Below are 18,832 nucleotides of genomic sequence, written 5' to 3' on the forward strand. Positions count from 1 at the left end.
CAGAGTCTCACTATGTTGGCCAGGCTGGTCTCTAACTCCTAGGCTCTGGTGATCCTCTTGCCTCAGCCTCCTAAAGGGGTGAACCACGGCACCTGGTTCAGGTGCATATTCTTTTTTAGTAGATCAGTAAAGCCAGGAGTTGGTAAAATAGCCAATTGTAATAAAATAATTATAGTAAGTAGAAGAACTGTCAGCCTCCATGAGCTCTCCAAATCCCAGACTGTTTTCTGAAATGAAGGACATTGGTAGGAGTCTGAGTGTGTGCATGAATGGGTTTTGTAAGAAGGTGGTCAGTTATGAGGCAAGAAGGAAATTTCAGTTTACTGATCACTTCCTGGTTTCCTCAATGAACTGTAATATGTGTAAGGTTTGGCTTGGAGGTAAAGTATTTTACTTTTTTTTTTTCCATTTGTTTTTTGATGAAGGCTGAGTATGACAGAGACAAAAGGCAGACAGAGGGAGACAGCCCCTGCTGTAGAGAGAGAAACAGTGTAGACTTGTTGGTAGTAAAGATCTTATAAAACAGGCCAGCTCGCTCTGCCTGTCTGGACACTTTCCTTGGCTAGCAGCGTGTGCTGCAGAAGATAAGGCACCTTTCTTCTGTTAGGCTTCATACCACACCCTTACCTTTTTGAAAAAGTTTAGTGACTCATCCTATTTTTTAGTGAAATATTTCAAACATGGTGATTCATGGTTCATTCTTTGTTTTTCTGAGACTCATCTAAAAAGTGGGCATAAAATTTATAATCCTTTTGGATCCTTACACAAATTAAGGTAATTGTAGTGCAGGTGAATTAATTTTCTACTTGACCAGTTTTGTTTTTGAAGCTTCTAAAGCAAAGATCATTTATTTGATGTTTGAGGTTGCAGGGCTTGCTTGTGAATACTTTAAGACTATCACTCTAAAATGTGAGAAGTTCTAAAAGAAACAAACACCATGTTTTTAAGACTGTAGGATTTAAACCATAGAAGGTTAATGTTATATTGATTAGGGTGGATTTCAGCTGAGAGTTATAGGCATATCAGAAAAAATGCTACCCTCTTTCAGTGGACATTTTAAGTGATTGTTTAAGGGTAGACTGAACTATTTAACTGTGGTAAGAATTAGTTTAGGTGAGAATTCAGTGTTTAGGACAAGTTCAAGAGGATATCAGACCAGCCCTCAACAGCAGTCTAGCATAATACTAGATTTATTAAAATGTCACATATTCACTTGAAACAAATTTTGGCTTAAGCCAAAAGCATCCTATTTTAGAGTTTCTACTATTTTGCTGACGTTCATGACATCTGCTAAGAAGCTGATGAAATTGAGTTTCAATTTTATAGTTCCTACTTGTAGGGACCCAGAAAGTTTAATCCCTCAATTTTCGTGTTAAAGGTTTAGATAATTCTTATCTCTAAGCCAAGGGGAGATCATTGCACCTGATTTTGAGTTTGTTAAACCAGTCTGTATACAGCTATTTCATGCAGGCTCCAATGGTTGAGTTAATTGCCCTTTGTTGATGCTACTTTATGCCATCTCAAGATGTATGCTGTTCACGAGTGCATGAATGTTCGGGTGGATGTGAGAATGTGGGTAGATGTGGTGTTTCAGAAAAGTAATCCTCACAAAGTACTTTGAGGTGCTTCCAAAGATTTGGTTTTAGATCTGGCAGAACTGCTCCATGACTTTAGTGTAGGATCTTGTCTTATGAAAGCAGGCGAATAGGACTTGTTGGCAATCTGAGAGGATGGGGGTCCTTGGGACACTTGCTGGACTGAGAACAGTGGCATTAATACATTGAGTAGAGAACTTCTATGTTTGATGTGACAGTCATGCTTTGATTCCGTCCATAAAGCATGGACTATAGGTCAGGGTTTTGTTTTGGGTTTTTTTGCCACATGATAAATATTTGTAGGGATTTGCTCCTCACTCAACAAATGTTGTAGCTGGATTCTGGCCATCACTAGCAGTCAACACTTGGCCAGGCCAGTTCATCCTGGCCAACCCGATGAAGTGCCACAGTGGGATGGGGCCCAAGAGCTTGGCATTAGCACCACCATGTTCAAACCCTTTGAGCTGCCTACCATGGAGAGACAGCATGGGGATTGAGGCATAAGTGGTGTACCTCAAGGCGGACCCAGCAACCCAGTCCCTGGGGCTCATGGAGCCCCAGCCTCCACTTCACTGAATATATTTGTGTCTGTCAGTGTGGGTTAGTGGAAGAGCACACTTGTGATCAGGTGTAATGAAGCACGTTTGTCACATATGGATCTGGAGGCAATTCTCTGGGCCAGACGCAGTTTTTGTTGTTGCTTTTAGAATAGCACTAATTTCAGGCATTTCTTGGTTTTGGTTTCTAGAATTCTGTGAAGGAATACTAGCTGATTTCCTTTGACTTCCCATACACTGCCCCCCACAGGGCTCAGATAATCATTTTGATGCCACTTCTTATCAGGATTGCTGGCACTAGGGAACTCCAGAAGACCTCTGGACCTGTGGATCCATTTCTCCTGTGACTTCCTTACCCTTGCCCCTCCCCAGGCTTAGTTCCTTTGCCTTTCTGGGCTTCAGTGAACTCTTCTATCAGGTGAAAAGAATAATTACTTTGAACATGGAATACTAATATATGGGGGCGGTAACTCTTTTTCATGCTATAAAACCCTTAGCCAAAAAACTTCAATATAAATTACTATAATTCAAATTACAAAATGATCATTGTTCTAGATCTTCCTTGGAAAACTATTAGCCACTTAGAGGAACAGAAAACCTAATACCAAAATGAGACTCAGGCCTGTTGCCCTTGTGCCTCCCTGGACTTGTCGGCCTCTGGACTCATCGGCCTCTGGACTCAGACCTCTCATCTGTCTTGCCTGTCACTTCCAGAGTGGCCTAACCACGGCACGAGTACTGTTCCCACACAACTTTCCTCAGAAACTTTATGGCTCACCAGTACCTTTCAGGATGAAATCCCATCTTATGATGAAATTTAAAAACTTTCTAAAACACAACTTTCTCCTACCTATAAAGCCTCATCTCCAATCACCTCCTCTCTTCCCTACAAAGCTTGCATGTGTCCACAGACACACACACAGAGCCCTGGACATCCTGCCCCTCCCGTTCCCCACTACTACCACCAATTTTCCTGCCAGGCCCACCCGGCCCCCCTTGCCGTTTTGTAAGCAGTATGCTTCACCTGGCTCCAGGCACTGCTCAGAGCCAACCCCTTCAGAAGTCCTTGCCATGAAAAAGTCTATTTATTTCACTTATGATTGTTGGGGTTTTTGTTGCTTGTGGTGTTCGGGTTTTTCTGGTACTGTTTGCCCCTTTTTTGTACTATTCATTAGTCACCTAAGTGTTAGCATTATTGTAGGTGTGTCTGTTTGATATATGTGACCAGTCACTCAGGAACTATTGATTTGAGCACATATATCAAACACTAGGCTACAGAGCTAAATAAAATGGAACTTGCAGGTTAGTAGGAAAAAAGCAAATAAGACTAGTGTTATTAGGTTGGGAGCTGGGGGAGGGAACTGGCAGGGCCTGAGCAGGGCAGCACACACAGATTATTGTCCACATCATCCCTCATGTGTGAGCCCCCTGCACAGCTCCTTGCATTTAGTGACTGCTCCATGAATGTCTTTGAGTCGAACTGAATAAAGAGAGGAGTTTTTAAAGAGCGAACAGGGCAAGGGGCCGGGGTGAAGGAGACAGGGAGGGGGAACTAGAGGAGGCTGCCCCTCTGAGAGCATGTGCTGACAGGGGTGGTTTGGGGTTTAGGGCCCATCTTTGGAGCCCTGTCCCAGAGCTCCTTGGAAGTAAGGACACTTGTAGGGAGGTGGGTCCTTGGCAAAGGTCTACTGCTCAACCCTAAGGATTGGAGTTTCTCTAATTCAAAATAGAAAAGGAAAAGGGGGTCTATATTTGCCTTTTTTGTTTTTGTTAGGGGCAGGATAAAGGGAACATATACAGTTTGTTTCATGGTTTTTGTTTTTGTTTTTGGCCATATTTCTCAGATTTTCAGTTGGCTAATTTAAGGAACAAATCCTTATTTGAAAGCTACTTTTGTTGCTTTTGGGAGCTCTGGGGGTTAAGCAACCTTTTTGTAGCAGTATGCCTTTCTTGGTTTTGATTGGGATATTTTGAAATTCTAAGTGTGGAATGTGCCCTTCAGGTCAGAACTTGGTGTCTGGCCCTGCCAGGTACACTTTTGGCTCGGTCCTTTCCTAGATCACAGGTTCTCACTCACCAGTGAGGGTCGTGGGAAAACAGAGCTACTCTGTGCACTCTTTGGTCCCACGTTGTTTGAGGAGAGAACATTCTGGTTACTTGAGTAAGAGTCAGTCCACTTACCTCATGGTCCTACTTGACACACACTGCACCATCCAGAATATGGTCACAGTACTGAAAGTAAGCAGACAATGCCTCTAAGAGGCTGGGATCACAAAGCTCATGCATTCATTTAATCAACACGTGTATTAAGTGGCTACTCTGTGCCAGTTACTGGGCTAATAAGGGAGGGCCTCCTCCCCTCAAGGACTATGTGGTGAAGAGCTTAGCAGTTGTTCCCTGAAGGCCTATTACCCAAAATGACTACCCTTTTGCAAATAAATCTAACAAGACTAGTTTATTCGCTTTTCTAGCCCACAGCCAATTAGCAGTAGTAAATAGAGGATGTGTGGGGATGATTGGTGACCATAGACACACAAATGAGTAGGCAGGAGTGGAGGAGGAAGACAAAGGATCATATACAGAGATGCCAGAATGGCAGTTATAACAGTCTGAGCAAGCCAGTTGATGTGAAGCTGAGACCCAGTGAATTTCAGTAGCCCTGAGGACATTGTTACCTAACACACTCTAGTAGGTGATGTTCCTGGTAATAACTCTAAATAAATCTAAATAAGAAATGATTGATTATTGTGCTTAAGGCACAAACAGTTATAATACCCCTCCCTCCCTACCTCCCTCCTTCCCTCCCTCCCTTTCTTTCTTCTCTCTCTCTCTCCCTTTCTGTTTTGAGATTTCCATCTTAACCATCCAAATGGTTAAAGTGTGTTTCTGCTTGGAAACAAGTCACATTTATCTGGGAAGTTACTTGTGTGGAAGGGCTTATTCCTCAACAAAACCATGCACATGAAACATAACTCTTGTTTAATCAAATCATTGTCATAAATACAATCAAGAATGAGGAGTTGTCAAAGGATAGAATGCAACCACTCTGAATATTCTGTGAATATAATGTAATCACTGGAAGTATCTAAGGAGAATTGCTCTAAAATTTATTTTCAGTGATTATCCATTTATGAAAGCCATACTGTTTATGATAAAGAACAGTTTGATAGAGTGTACAGGTTATGGGGAAGTGGCCCACAGGCTGCAGATGACAAGAGGTTTTGCCGTCACAGATGTGGGTGGGACAGTGAGTTGTAACTGCCTATCTCCATCACACCAAGCTCTTCTGCTGGGGAAGCAGGATCTGTTATTTATTTGATAGCCAACAACTGCTTGGAACCAGGTGTCAGCAAACTTTTCTTTAAAGAGCTGGAGAGTAAATATCTAGGGCATGTGTGTTACAGCTACTTAACTCTTGCCATTGTAGTACAAAAGCAGCCAGAGACAATTTATGATCAAATGATGTGGCTGTGGTCCAACAAAACATTATTGGTTTTGAGCTTAAATAGTAATTGTGAGAACACAGGGGATATAAATATAAATCTGTATGGCAGTAGGAAACACCAAAAGAACGCTTGCAACTGGAGGTTGTCAAAATGTAGAACTTCAGTCAGCTTTTGAATCATTGTGTGATATCAGCTTTTCTTTTCTTTGGTTTTCCTTGAACAGAGTTTGTAATTTTAGAATTTGCTGGGCACAGGTCAGGTCCCAGACATCCCTGATCTCTGATCTTCTACTGCCCTGTTTGGTGCTTCAGAAGGGGGGCCTGCATCTTTTAATGCATTTAGGTTGTCTCTGGCAGGACTACATTGCCACTGTCCTCTGGAGAGCACAGGATTGCTGTTAGAAAATTTTGGTTGATGGACCACCAGGAACCAAGACTTTTACTATACTTAAGATGGTTATTTATTATTATTTTTTTAAGACAGAGTCTCGCACTGTCACCCAGGCTGGAGTACAGTGGCATGATCTCAGCTCACTGCAAGCTCTGTCTCCCAGGTTCACGCCATTCTCCTGCCTCAGCCTCCCGAGTAGCTGGGACCACAGGCGCCCACCATCACACCCGGCTAATTTTTTGTATTTTTAGTAGAGACAGGGTTTCACCGTGTTAGCCAGGATGGTCTCGATCTCCTGACCTCATGATCCGCCCGCCTCGGCCTCCCCAAGTGCTGGGATTACAGGCGTGAGCCACCGCCCCCAACCAAGATGGTTATTCTATCTCTATGTGTCATGACTTCTTGTCACTGTGATAGTGACTGTATTTGTTGAGTCGATGTTCCTTTGGGCAAATAATGTAATAGCATATTTAACTGCCTTTCAGCCATTAATTCTCTGCCACCTTGAGAGGAGTGGCCCTGTCCTTATTCTTCATTATTAGTCTGTGCAACTTGCGACTCTAGAATGTCTGTCATTTTGAATAGTAGTTACTGGTCTGCCCTCCTAACTTTTTGGACATGTCCTTACTATTCATAACAATACTGAAAGCCTGCCTTTGCCCTTCAGAGCCATAGTCTTAGGAAGCATACATGGCCAGTGCTGCTTTTGAGTGATTTCTTCTGCTGTGTAGTTACTTGAGTTCTCAAAAGACAGAGATATTCCCTGCCTGTGTTGTAGCCTGTGCTATGGGTGGCTTTTCCATGGCACCTACATCTGGTGGGGCGCTTGAGCCATTGCAGTTTCTAACTGAGAAACCTGGTTGGTGGTGCAACAGGCCAGAGAGGGTAAGGTAAAGAAGAAGAGAAGGGAAATCTATGCTTTCTGTGTCTTGCAGCACATGCTGTGGATAGACATTAGTCATTGATTCTTGGTTATTTCATTGCTGTCTGCAGAGACTTGAATTGCAGCTTCTAGAGAGAAAGGGTGCTTTGCTCAGCACTTGTTTCTGAAGGAATGGATGTATTTCCTAGAGAAAATACATGTGCATAGCCTGTGAGGTGTACAGAGTGTTGTGATCTATATCGTTCATCACAAGCTCTTCCACCAGTTCCCTCAACCCTCATACCAGCAGTCCTGGGAGGAGGTGGCCAGGGCTGGAATGTAGGTGTTTTCACAGGTGAGGAAACAAAGGCATATGAAGCACCCCACAGCCAGGTGGTAGGAAAACATCTTTGAGCTCGCTCCCCTTCTCTCTGCCTCTCCTTTTAAGTCAAAATTTGAACATATCTACTGAGGCACTGTCCACCCAGTAGATCTCTAATAACAACGAGACCTAGGTTCTAGTGCTACCTCTAAATTGCCAGGCTGGGCCGGGTGCCGTGGCTCATGCCTGTAATCCCAGCACTTTGGGAGGCCGAGGTGGGCGGATAACTTGAGCTCAGGAGTTTGAGATCAGCCTGGGCAACATGGCGAAACCCCATCTCTACAAAAAAAACCTAAAAATTAGCCAGGTGTGGTGGTGCATTCCTGTAGTTCCAGGTACTTGGGAGGTTGAAGTGGGAGGATCGTTTGAGCCTGAGGTGGGAGGTCAAGGCTGCATTGACCTAAGATGGTGCCACTGCACTCCAGCCTGAGTGACAGAGTGAGACCCCACCTAGTCTCAAAAAAAAAAAACATAAATTGGCTGTGTCTGCTGCTTCTGCTCTGGCTGACCTTGGGCAAGGCATTTACCCTTTAGAGGCTCCTTTTTATTATCTGTCATGTGAAGGCCCTGTTTCAAGAAGGCTAAATTGACTCTCAGAAGCAGGGAAGAGGACTCATGTTTTAAATGAACAAAGTGATTAGGTGACTTTGCACATAGGTGTTTGCAGATAGGTAATCACAACTCACTTTGGGAGTAATTTTGTCAAACCTCCTTAATGATAAGAAAACACCAAGTTTCTGGATTCTTTCCTCTCTCTTTCAGATGCCAGTATGGACAGAATAGCTTATGATGCTTATCCCCACCCACCACTTCCGAGACATTGAGCGGAAACCAGAATACCTCCAACCAGAGAAGTGTGTCCCACCCCCCTACCCTGGTCCTGTGGGAACCATGTGGTTTATCCGTGACGGCTGTGGCATCGCCTGTGCCATCGTTACCTGGTTTCTGGTCCTCTATGCAGAGTTCGTGGTCCTCTTTGTCATGCTGATTCCATCTCGAGACTACGTGTATAGCATCATCAACGGAATTGTGTTCAACCTGCTGGCCTTCTTGGCCCTGGCCTCCCACTGCCGGGCCATGCTGACGGACCCCGTGAGTATGTCTGGGCTTGTTTTGACCAGCCCACACTCTCCTCCTCTGGCTCTGGCATGGCCATAGCCTGCATGCTCACCCTGGACCTTGAGAATTGGGAGAATAGGAGCGCCAGGGGAGGGTGAGGAAGTAGACCTCTGCCTTGTTCAGAGTTCTGTGGAATTCTGACTGGGGAAGAGGGGTCAACACCTCTACCACAGCCCATCTGTCTTGGTTAAATGATACTATAAGTACATGGATATATGCATTCATTGGGCCTGCTGTGGGAGGGGTTTGGTCTAGGGGAAACTTGGCCTCTGGTTAAAAAAACACAGATAACCTTGAAGACTGGGACCAGATGATCAGAGCAGAAAGCATGCTGGAGGGTTGGGTCAGGATGGGGCTTCCCAGTGAAGACAGTGCTGGAGCTAGGTGGACTTCAAATTAAAGCCACATCCAATTCCAGGAACCTGCACGGAAATGGCCTTCACTTTGCTTGGGCGAGGTGCGTCTTTTCCTGAAAAGCTGGACAAGCCTGTTTCAGGCCGCAGCAAGTGCCTCTTGGTGAATATCTGTGGGTAAAGCAGTAGTGTTCTGCTCAATGACTTAGCTGAATATACCAAGCTGCGCACGTGGCTATTGAATGTTTGTGCACCCTGGTATTAAACCCTCTGTTCTGTTCCTTTTCTTGTATAGGAAAAGCAAGAGAATACATTATTTGATAAAGACCTTCTGTGGCTTGTTTCAGTACGTGGGACGTGTGTGTTTAAATTAAGAGAGGGAAAGCACTGCTACTAGACACTGACCATACAGATTTTGTTTCTGTGAGCCCCAGGGACAGTGAGGTAGTGATGATAATGATGGGCCTGAGCTAGTTCTTGTCTCAAAGGGCTCCATTTCCTGCCGGTTCAGGTGGTGGATTATTATTAATCCATCCCAAAGGAAAGCAGCTTTCCCAGCTCAATTACATGTCGGCCACTAGTCCAGACAGCATCTCTGTTCATGCGCATGCCTTAGGGAGACCAAACACACTGGCAGGCAGGGGCCTGTTGGCCTAGTATTTAGCACTGCATGTGGGACAGCCATCACCTGAGGGAAACCATGTATACGGGTATAATCCTAAGTGTCCCCAAACACAAGGATATGAAAGAGTTTTCCCAGCAGCATCTATATGGTCATGCTGAAAATAAGTTAAGGATTTATTCAGAAATGTTTATGATACCATTGCTATTGGGGATGCAGAAGTAAAAGACATTGCTTCTCTCAGTTCATAGTTTACTGTCTACCAAGCCCCAGATACTGTTCTTATCCTCAAGATGCCCTCTGTCTAGAAAAGACAGGTGTCGATAAACCTGTGTGATGAAGGTTGTGGCAGAAAGAAACATGGATTGCTGTGGGAGAACAAGGGTGGGGAGATTAATCAATCTATAGAGGTGCCTGCTTGGAGGAAGCAATGCCAAACCAGCTCTTGTCCAAGCAGTGGACGTTGAGGACAGGAAGGCAGGCAGAGGGAGCCGCTTGCAGAGACATAGGAATGCAGGAGCGTGGCTCCTCTAGGCACCAGGAGTGGTGGGAACTTAGGAAGAGAATGAATTTAGGTTGGTGACGTGGGTGAGGTGCCTGAGGAGGAGGATAGGAGTTGGATGATGAGGGGCAGTTTAGGGCCCCTAAGGATTTTCAGCACATTTTAAACAAAACTGTCATTTTACAAGTCTCACTCTGGCAGTAGTGAGGAGGAGTGGCACTGGTGTGGGAATAAAATGAATGGCCATGTTTCCTGAGTGCCCGTTCTGTGAGAGATTGCTTTCTGAGCAATGGCTACAGTTATGAGCAAGACAGATGCAAATTCCTGCCCTTGTGAAGCTCACTTTGTAGTGACGGGGTCAGGTAGTAAGGACATGACTGAACAGGGTATTTTGGAAAGTGATAAGTGCTTTAAAGACAATAAGACAAAGTGACCAGGATGATGTGCTGTTGGCTCTCTGGGGCAAAGGGGGACTACTTTAGATCGAGGTGGTCTAAGGCACCATCTCGGAGGTGGTGCCTTTTGAGCTAATCTGAATGACACAGGGTTACAAGCCAGGCAAACAAAGATCCAAGGGTAGAGAAAAGAGTAGATTCAAAGGCCCAGAGACAGAAACATGCTCAGTACATCTGAGAAATAGGACTAGGACTGGGGTGATCAAAACATGGTAGCTGGGGGTAAGAGTGATTAGAAGAGGTGAAGAGGGCCTCAGAGGCCAGATTGTGCAGGGCCTGGTAGGCCTCTTGAGAACTTTGGATTTTATTCTAAGTGCAGTCAGCAGCCTTCAGAGAGACAGGGTGTGATCTGATTTGCATTGTGCTTGCAATGGAGGTTCAAGGTGTTACAAGTAGAAGCAGGGGGACTAGAGGTATTGCAGTGGTCCGGGCAAGACATGGTGGTGGCTTGGACCAAAGTAAGAGCAGTGAAACCAGAGAGAAGCTGTTGGATTTGGAGTCTGTTTTAAGCTACTAGTTTTCAAGCCTGCCTGTACCATCTCTTGGAGAGCTGTTTAAACGTACTGATGGCTGGGCCCCATCCCCAGGGACTACTATAATTGGTCTGAGGGCAGGGCCCTGGGTATTCAAATGCTTTAGAGCTGCCACATTTCCCTCACATTTCCCTCTCAGGCCAGGCCTGAGAATGCGGTTCAGAACTGACAGAATGGAGAGAGATTGGAGGGTGTAACTTCCATAGTCTTAGCTAGAGCATCTTGGGGAGCACTGGTGCCTGTTATTGATTTTGGAGGAGAAATCAAGACTTATGTTCTAGTCAGACTGCTACTATATTAGTGCAAGTGGAGATGCCAGATGGGCAGTAGCGAGTCTGGAGCTGATGGAGAATCAAGGTTGGAGAGAGTGTGTGTGGAGGTCTTTGGTTTCTGGAAGGCATGTGAAAACAGGGAACTGGATGTTAGGCAGTGAGAGGGGAGGCTTCTGCCCTGGCATTCCTGCTGCCCTCACATACATGGGTTCTTTACCCACCGCACTGAAGCGTGCAGCGTCTCCAGGGACCTTGGCCAGCTGGCCCTTGCAGTGGATGCAGGACAGCATGAGTCTCACTGTGGTGTGTTGCCAGCTTCCAATCCCAAAGCAGTGAGAGGCACAGACTGTATCCTAAACAACAGTTAGCTTCCCAGAGGTGTATTTTGCTGGTAGCCCCAAAGAAAACTGGCCCCCAAAGTGAAGAATTTGTCAAATATCTACCATTAGTAAGGGAAGCAACTGAAAGCATGTTCTACAGATGTGCCTTGTTTTAGGGTCTTCATGCTACCATCGGCCTCTCCCCATCCCCAGCACATGATATCTCATGTGCTCATATCTCATCTAAAACCCAGTATGCAAAACAGAGAAGTGGGGCTGCAGAAGTAGGAGCTCCTAAGGCGCTGTTGGGACACCCTGGGATTCCAAGGAGCAGAGTTGGAAGCCTAGGTCATAAGCAGATAAGTTAGGCGTTCCTTATTAATATTGCAAAGGAGTCTTTTTTTAGAAAGTGGTCACTGCAGAGTTCTAAGGAGTTCCCTAATGGGATTATAATGTTTTATATCTCAAGAATTCATGTTGCACATACTTTTTCAGAACAGTTTATATCCAAAGGTTATAAGCAATGTATGCATTGTGTATCACTTTGGTTTGTTATCATTACTAGTTTAAAATATATATATATAATTATATATATATATATATTAAAAAAAATACCTTATGTTCTCCCTCAAGCGGTAACTTTACCGCTTTCAGCTTTGAAATAATTATTCCAAGTGTAACATCTGAACAATTGCAACCACCACAGCCTTCTGGACCATTTATCAGTGATCTACTCCAATGTAGCAGTAGATAGGTCCACATAGAGCTTGAAAAGAAAAGGGAAGTGGGAAATGACTCACAAATGTATAAACAGCCCCCTTGGAAGTGAGATAGCCATTTGAGAAATAGGGCAAAAGGGACAGGTCTTTAAACAAAGGGAAGAGGACAAATGGACAGAGAAGCAGGGCAGGCGCCTCACTTGGCAGGCAGGCTGGCCTGGAGGCGGCATGGGTGTGGGCAGGAGCACAAGTCAGGCTGACGTTTGGTCTCCTGACACCTTCTCCTTGCCCACTCTGAGGTTGCGTAATGTCATCATAGGAGCTTTCTGTGTTCTGGAAACACTTCAGATGTTTAGAAGGCTAGAATGACTCCACGTGCCCTGCGGAGGCAGCCTCTTGAAGACAAACTGGACTCAGAAACCCTTACCTTAGTACCCCTCTCCCTCTTTTCCTCATTTCTCGGTTTCACCACCTTTTCTTTTCCAAATCCCTCATTCTGTGAGCTCCCTTAGGAGTCCTGAGGGGCTTCCTTATTTCTGAGACAATGTCTGTCTCCCAGGAGATGCTTAAACCTGACAGATGGAGATTGTTTCTTTTTGTCCTGGCTGCCAGGAAGCTCAAAGCCAAGTGTTACACAATCACAGTGATTGTATAAACCCTTATGATCAGCATATTTTTGCCCCTTCTTTTTTGGATCTTATCGTTTATTAACTTCATAAATTATTTCAAATCAGATTTGAGAAAAGGAGGAATATACAGTCATGCGTCACTTAATGATGGGGATAAGTTCTGAGAAATGCATTGTTAGGCAATTTGATCATTATGCAAACATCATAGACTGTACTTACACAAACCTAGATGGTACAGCCTGCTGCACACCTACACTGTGTCGAATAGCCTCTTGTTCCTCGGCTACAAACCCATGCAACGTGTTCCTGTACTGAATACTGACTGTGGGCAACTGTAACACAATAATATTTGTATATCTAAACATAGAAATGGTACAGTAAAAACATGGTATTATAATCTTGAGGGACTTGTTGTTGACTGAACCATCATGGTGTGCATGACTGGATTTATAGTCAATTTAACCACATTATTAAGGAAAAGAAAATTTGTCTGCCTGCCTGCTCCCCTACCCCAACCCCTCTTGAATCCTACTCTGTGAACACCTTGCTATAAACAGACCTGCATGACTATCTCAGACCACTACTGGCCACTGATTTTCATTTCAGCTGCCAAAAGTCATTGAGTGGAAATATTGGGGCTCACTTCAAACTTGCAATTAGTATTCCCTTCTAGAGTCTTTTTTGGCAGCCTTACAGAGCATGTGCTGTATTCAGAGCCCAGGTGGCAAGTATTTCCTGGAAGGGTAGCATGGCAGCATGATGTATGTGGGAACATAGAGGAGGAATAGCAGGCCAGGTGCTCGCTGCAGCCAGAGAAGGGCCTTGCCCATCTTGCCCAGAGGTATTGGCACATTCACTGCATCAGGTTAGGGGACTTGCCTGCGGGTCCATTGGAGTATCGTGCTGCATTCTCCCTCATGCCAGGCAACTTCTCACCCCTGCCCCTGAGCAACTTATAAATCCCAACAGGAAAAGCTTTCTGGCTCCAGAGAGAGGAAAGCAGCCCATTTGGGGACCAACTAGCTACCTTTTACTTTTCTGTGGAGGAGACACATGGCCAGTGATGCGGGCCTGGGTTGGTTACCATGCTCCTGGGAGAGCTGTTAGAGGGAGTTTTTACCCAGACTGGTGGGTGTGCATGGGCTTTGATCCCATGGCCCTGAAACAATTTAAGCAGGTTTTCATTCTTATAGCTTGAAATGGATGGAATGTTGAGTCCTTGAAATTATTGGCATTTCTTTAGAACCTGTCTCCACTACTTTCCATTGTTTCTTTTTAATATTATCATATTATCCTAGATACTTATTGAAACAGCCTTAGTATCCTAGGCCTGTTTCAATCTTAATACTAGTGTGCTGAGGTAGTTGTTGGTGGTAGAATGATATTGTGACATCAGGCAATTTTAAAAAAGTCTTTTCCAAGTCACTTAACAGAAATACCTGGTAATGATATGTTTGTCTTCTGATAGTGACATAGGTTCTAGACTTGGATTGCCTGAGTCAGAACCCTACCTCTCCCACTTACTAGCTATGTTACCTTGGGAAGATGCTTGACTTCCCTGCCTTAGCTACCTCATGTATAAAATGGGGAATACCATAGTCTCTACCTCAAAGGTTTATTGTCAGAAGTAACTAACAAAATACAGTTTTGTCACAAAGCATTTGGAACTATGCCTGGCCTATAAGTGCTCGATAAATGTATCATCATTCAGCTTGAGTTTATTGAATACATTCTTCGTGCCAGGCCCTAAGCAGTTTGCTGAGCTACAAGTTGACAGATGTCTTGTCCTCCAGGAGTGTCCTGTCATGTAGGAGAGAGGGTGTGTAATTAAATGATGTGTGCTATACTATACATACAAGCTGTGGTAGCACAAAGGCTAAGTAATGGGTTCTGCCTTGGGTGTGGCCTGGGGCCATGAGGAAGTAGCAAAGAAGGTGATCTCTGGGTGCATTTTAATTTGGGTGCTAGAAGCAAGGAGGTACCTGGCAAGTTGGAGCGGGTGATGGTTGAGTTGGTGCTAAAATGGAGCCCCTGAGGGTAGAAAGGAAAACTTAGAGAGAATGTTGCCTTTGGGAAACTCCAAATAGACCACAGGGAGGGACCGTCTACGGAGAGAGGTGGCACTGGATTGGTAGTCCAGGGCTGAGATATGGTGGCCTCATGAGCCCTGCCCAGGAGCTTGCACTCTGCTCCATGGTACCTAGGGAGCCAGTGAAGGTTTTAGGCCGGGGGAATAATGTGATCACATTTCCATTTAAGAAAGTTTACTCTGGAAATCAGTGGGGAGAAAGGATAGAAGTGGGCTGCAGGATTTGAGGGAGAGACTAGAGGCAGGAAGACCTGGGTGATGCTCTAATAGTCTGGGGCAGGTGATGATGGGCTGAACTAAGGCATGACGGTGGCATGGAGGGGAGAGCATGGGATTCAAGGCACAGTCTGAGGCAGAATTAACCTGGTGGAGTGAATGGGGTGTGGGGAAGAGGATTAGAGGAACTGGTGGTGACTACTGGATTTCTACCCCAGGTGACAAGGTACATGGATATGCCGTGGGCCAGGAAAGGGAGACTTGAGGGAACAGTTTAGGGAGTAAGCAGCAGGTTCCATTTTAGCTGTACATAGTGCCTTTGGGACAGCCAAATAGAGAGATCTACAGATTCAAGAGGTCTGAGTTGGAACTTTTGATTGGAGCATCATCACTGAGTGATGATGGAAGTAGGGTTAAAGATTGTTCAGGAGAGAGTGCAGAACGAGCAGGGAAGGAAGGAGTCTTGGATTGAAACCCTGAACCCTGAGGAACACCAATAGCCTGGATGGGCGGGATTCCAAGAGGAGGGGAGAGGCACAGCCCCACAGACAGGGAGGAGGACAGTGAGGAGAACCCAAGGAAGACGAGGGCTAAGAATTGACTTTTGGATTTGGCCACAGTGAGTTGCTCAGTGACCTGGTGGGAACAGTTCCCTGGTACGGAGGGGACAGGTACACTGAAGAGTAAGGGAGAGGTCAGCAGAGACATCAAGTGCACAAGGCTTCAAGCAGCTTAGCTATGAAGGGGCAGGGAGAGCTCAGAGCCTGCTAAGAACACAAGGAGAAAGCTTGGAGGTAATGATATGGGGTCCCTGAGGGCCAGGATTGACTTGAGCCTCATCTTCCAAGACAGTGGGTACCCATGAGTCCAGGGACAGTGAGGCAGTGAGATGATGAATATGAGAAGGATTTAACCCTAGCAGCCTCAATTTTCTCCAAAATAGAAAAGGAAGTAGGCAGGGGTCAAGGAAGGTACTAGAAGTTTGGGCTACCTACTAAGGGGAATAGCTGATGGAGGCACATCACACCCGACCCCACCCCTAAATACACACAGGTGCACATATAAGTACCATTATGTTCCTTCTGCACTGAAAACTCAGAGCTCTGTGCAGAGAATGTGGAAGGAGTTCTGCCATGCCTAGAGCAGAAAAGCTTTAACAGCTTCTACACACTTATTTTAAACCAGATTTAAATTGGTGGCACTGTGGGGCCAAATATATATTTTGGAAGCTATATGATCTGCTTTTTATGGGCCTATAGATTTGTAAAAGTGTTTTTACCTTAGTACGAAGAGAAAAGACTTTAAGAATATGTTTCAGAATGTTGGTAGTGCTTGTCTTGGGTGATAAAATCAGAGTGAATTTTTCCTTTTCTGTTTTTTTCATCTGTATTTTCTTTCTTAAAACTATGAACAAGTATTACTTTGGAAATGAGGGAGATAAAGTCAGTGCATTTTGACCTGCTAGGCTTGCAGCAATGTGGAAGCTTCAAGACATCCCTGTGGAGTGTGTAAGAATGTGGGGTGGGGGATAAGCGTTTCTCAGTAATGCAAGCATGACAGCAGTGACAAAAATGTCTCAGGCCTTCCAACCCCCTGCCTTCTGTCCAGGATTGTAAAGAACAAAGTTCCTTACAATGAACTAATTGTTATTAGTTCTGAAATTTGTGGAGATGAGCCCAGAAGAGCTTAATACATATTTTAAAAAAGAATGAAACAAAAAGTTGCCTGAGGCAGAGACTGGAAAGTGTATGCATCAGACTCCTCAGTCTCGGGCACTGGCCCAGCTGCTCTCTGGCTCTGAGAGATGGGCTCAGGTGGTTGGATGGGTGGGGCCCTCCTGGATAGAGATAGGCCTTTTGGGAGATTTATGCAAATGGAGTCACATTGTGGGGCACATGTTTGGAAAGGCTGAGCTGCTGAATGATGTCTGTACTCGTGGTCTGGAATTACAGGCTATAATGAGAATACCAAATGAGAGCTCTGATTGCCTTTTATGGGTTAGAGGTTTCCTCTTGCAGTCTTTTATACAGGGTCCCCTGGGGCTTACAGTACATTCCGGTGGCTGGGACCTTCTTAAAAATTGGGACTAAATGAAAAAACCACCTGGGCCATAATTTAGGAAAACTCAAGCCTCGTTGCTTCATCTCCTTGGGGGAAAGCATGTCCCTTTGCACTTTTTCTCTTATACACATAACAATAGTATCTTCCAGTTGTGGTTTTCTGGTTTTAGTATCCACAAAAAGTCACACAGTTGCCCAAACTCAATTACTTTTTACATGAAAGAGAACGCAGCTAGGGGCAATGGCTCACACCCCTGTAATCCCAACACTTCAGAAGGCCAAGGCAGGAGGATCGCTTGAGTCCAGGAGTTCAAGACCAGCCTGGGCAACATAGTGAAACCCTGTCTCTAAAAAAAATTTTTTTTAATTAGCTGGACATGGTGGCTCATGCCAGTAGTTCCAGCTACTTGGGAGGCTGAGGTGGGAGGATCACCTGAGCCTGGAAGGTCAGAGCTGCAGTGAGCCGAGATTATGCCACTGCACTCCAGCCTGGACAACAGAGCAAGACCCTTTTCAAAAAAAGAAAAGAGAATGAAAAATAAGGCCTTTTGGGGTTAAGACCCTGTCCTCTGCCTGGACTAGTGCCTTTCCCAGGCCCTCTTGGAAATCCACTCATGCCGTGTGGTCTGGGCTCTGCCTCGCCTTCATGAAACCTTCCAGACCCTGGCGCCTCACCAGTGCCTCACTGGTGGCCCGTTGGATGTTTCAAGGTGAGACAATAATGACATTTTGGTTACAAGCCTCAGGAAAGTTGATCATATTCCTACTTTGGATGGCTCCTCCTTAAGGTTGTTTTTGTTTTTGCTTGTTTTTAATGGATTATTTCCTTTTTGCAAAAGCCACATATTTCTAATAGAACATTTAATAAATATAGTCAAGAAAATTAAAAGTACCTGTGATCCTCCTACATAGGGTCTCACTGTGTTGCCCAGGCTGTTCTCAAACGCTTGGCCTCAAGTTATCCTCCCACCTTGGCCTCCCAAGTAGCTAGGATTACAAACATGTACCACCACACATTTTTTTTCTTTTTTCTTATTCATATGTATGTATGTATATATATATAATCTGTTATAGATGTTTCCTGTGTCAATAGTTGTGTATTTTTATGGCATATTTAATGTCCAAAACTATACCATGTGGTCCTTGCCCTCCAAAATGTGTTTACTTTTAAACTTTCTGTCATAGGCTTTTCTGACATCTGACTACATTGTGCAGACCAGATTTTTTTTCTACTTTTTTTAACTTAAAAAAAAAAGTAATCCCAGCACTTTGGGAGGCCGAGACGGGCGGATCACGAGGTCAGGAGATCAAGACCATCCTGGCTAACACGGTGAAACCCCGTCTCTACTAAAAAATACAAAAATCTAGCCGGGCGAGGTGGCGGGCGCCTGTAGTCCCAGCTACTCGGGAGGCTGAGGCAGGAGAATGGCAGGAACCCGGGAGGCGGAGCTTGAAGTGAGCTGAGATCTGGCCACTGCACTCCAGCCTGGGCGACAGAGCGAGACTCTACCTCAAAAAAAAAAAAAAAAAAAAAAAAAAAGTAATGAAACACTTTAGAGAGTTGACAGAGTATAGAGGACCTCATCTCCACCCCACTGTCAGTCTGAGCCTACAGCACTGAGGTGCGCTTGCATGTGGACAAGTGGTCCTTCGGGCTTTCTCATCGCCTCCTTGTCTCCTGCTCCTTGTGAGCCTTTGGCTCCTCATCCTC

The 18,832-nt window shown here is 45.0% G+C and overlaps 1 protein-coding gene across 6 annotated transcripts in view; it reads left to right on the forward strand.

Annotated features, from left to right (window-relative positions):
• ZDHHC3 (zDHHC palmitoyltransferase 3) overlaps positions 1-18,832 on the forward strand; it is a 60,375-nt gene that overhangs the window by 7,602 nt on the left and 33,941 nt on the right. For 5 of the 6 annotated variants that reach the window (XR_012090650.1, XM_007983912.3, XM_038004069.2 and 2 more), the window contains exon 2: positions 7,995-8,324. Coding sequence is in view for 5 of the 6 variants with exons in the window: in XM_007983912.3 (XP_007982103.1) it covers positions 8,019-8,324 (306 nt within the window). In the remaining variant the exon portion in view is untranslated. Of the gene's footprint in view, positions 1-7,994; positions 8,329-8,769; positions 8,868-18,832 lie in introns of all 6 variants that reach the window. The other variant, XM_007983909.3, reaches the window with a different exon arrangement.

This window comes from Chlorocebus sabaeus, chromosome 22 (genome assembly GCF_047675955.1).
Source record: "Chlorocebus sabaeus isolate Y175 chromosome 22, mChlSab1.0.hap1, whole genome shotgun sequence".
NCBI lineage: Eukaryota > Metazoa > Chordata > Mammalia > Primates > Cercopithecidae > Chlorocebus > Chlorocebus sabaeus.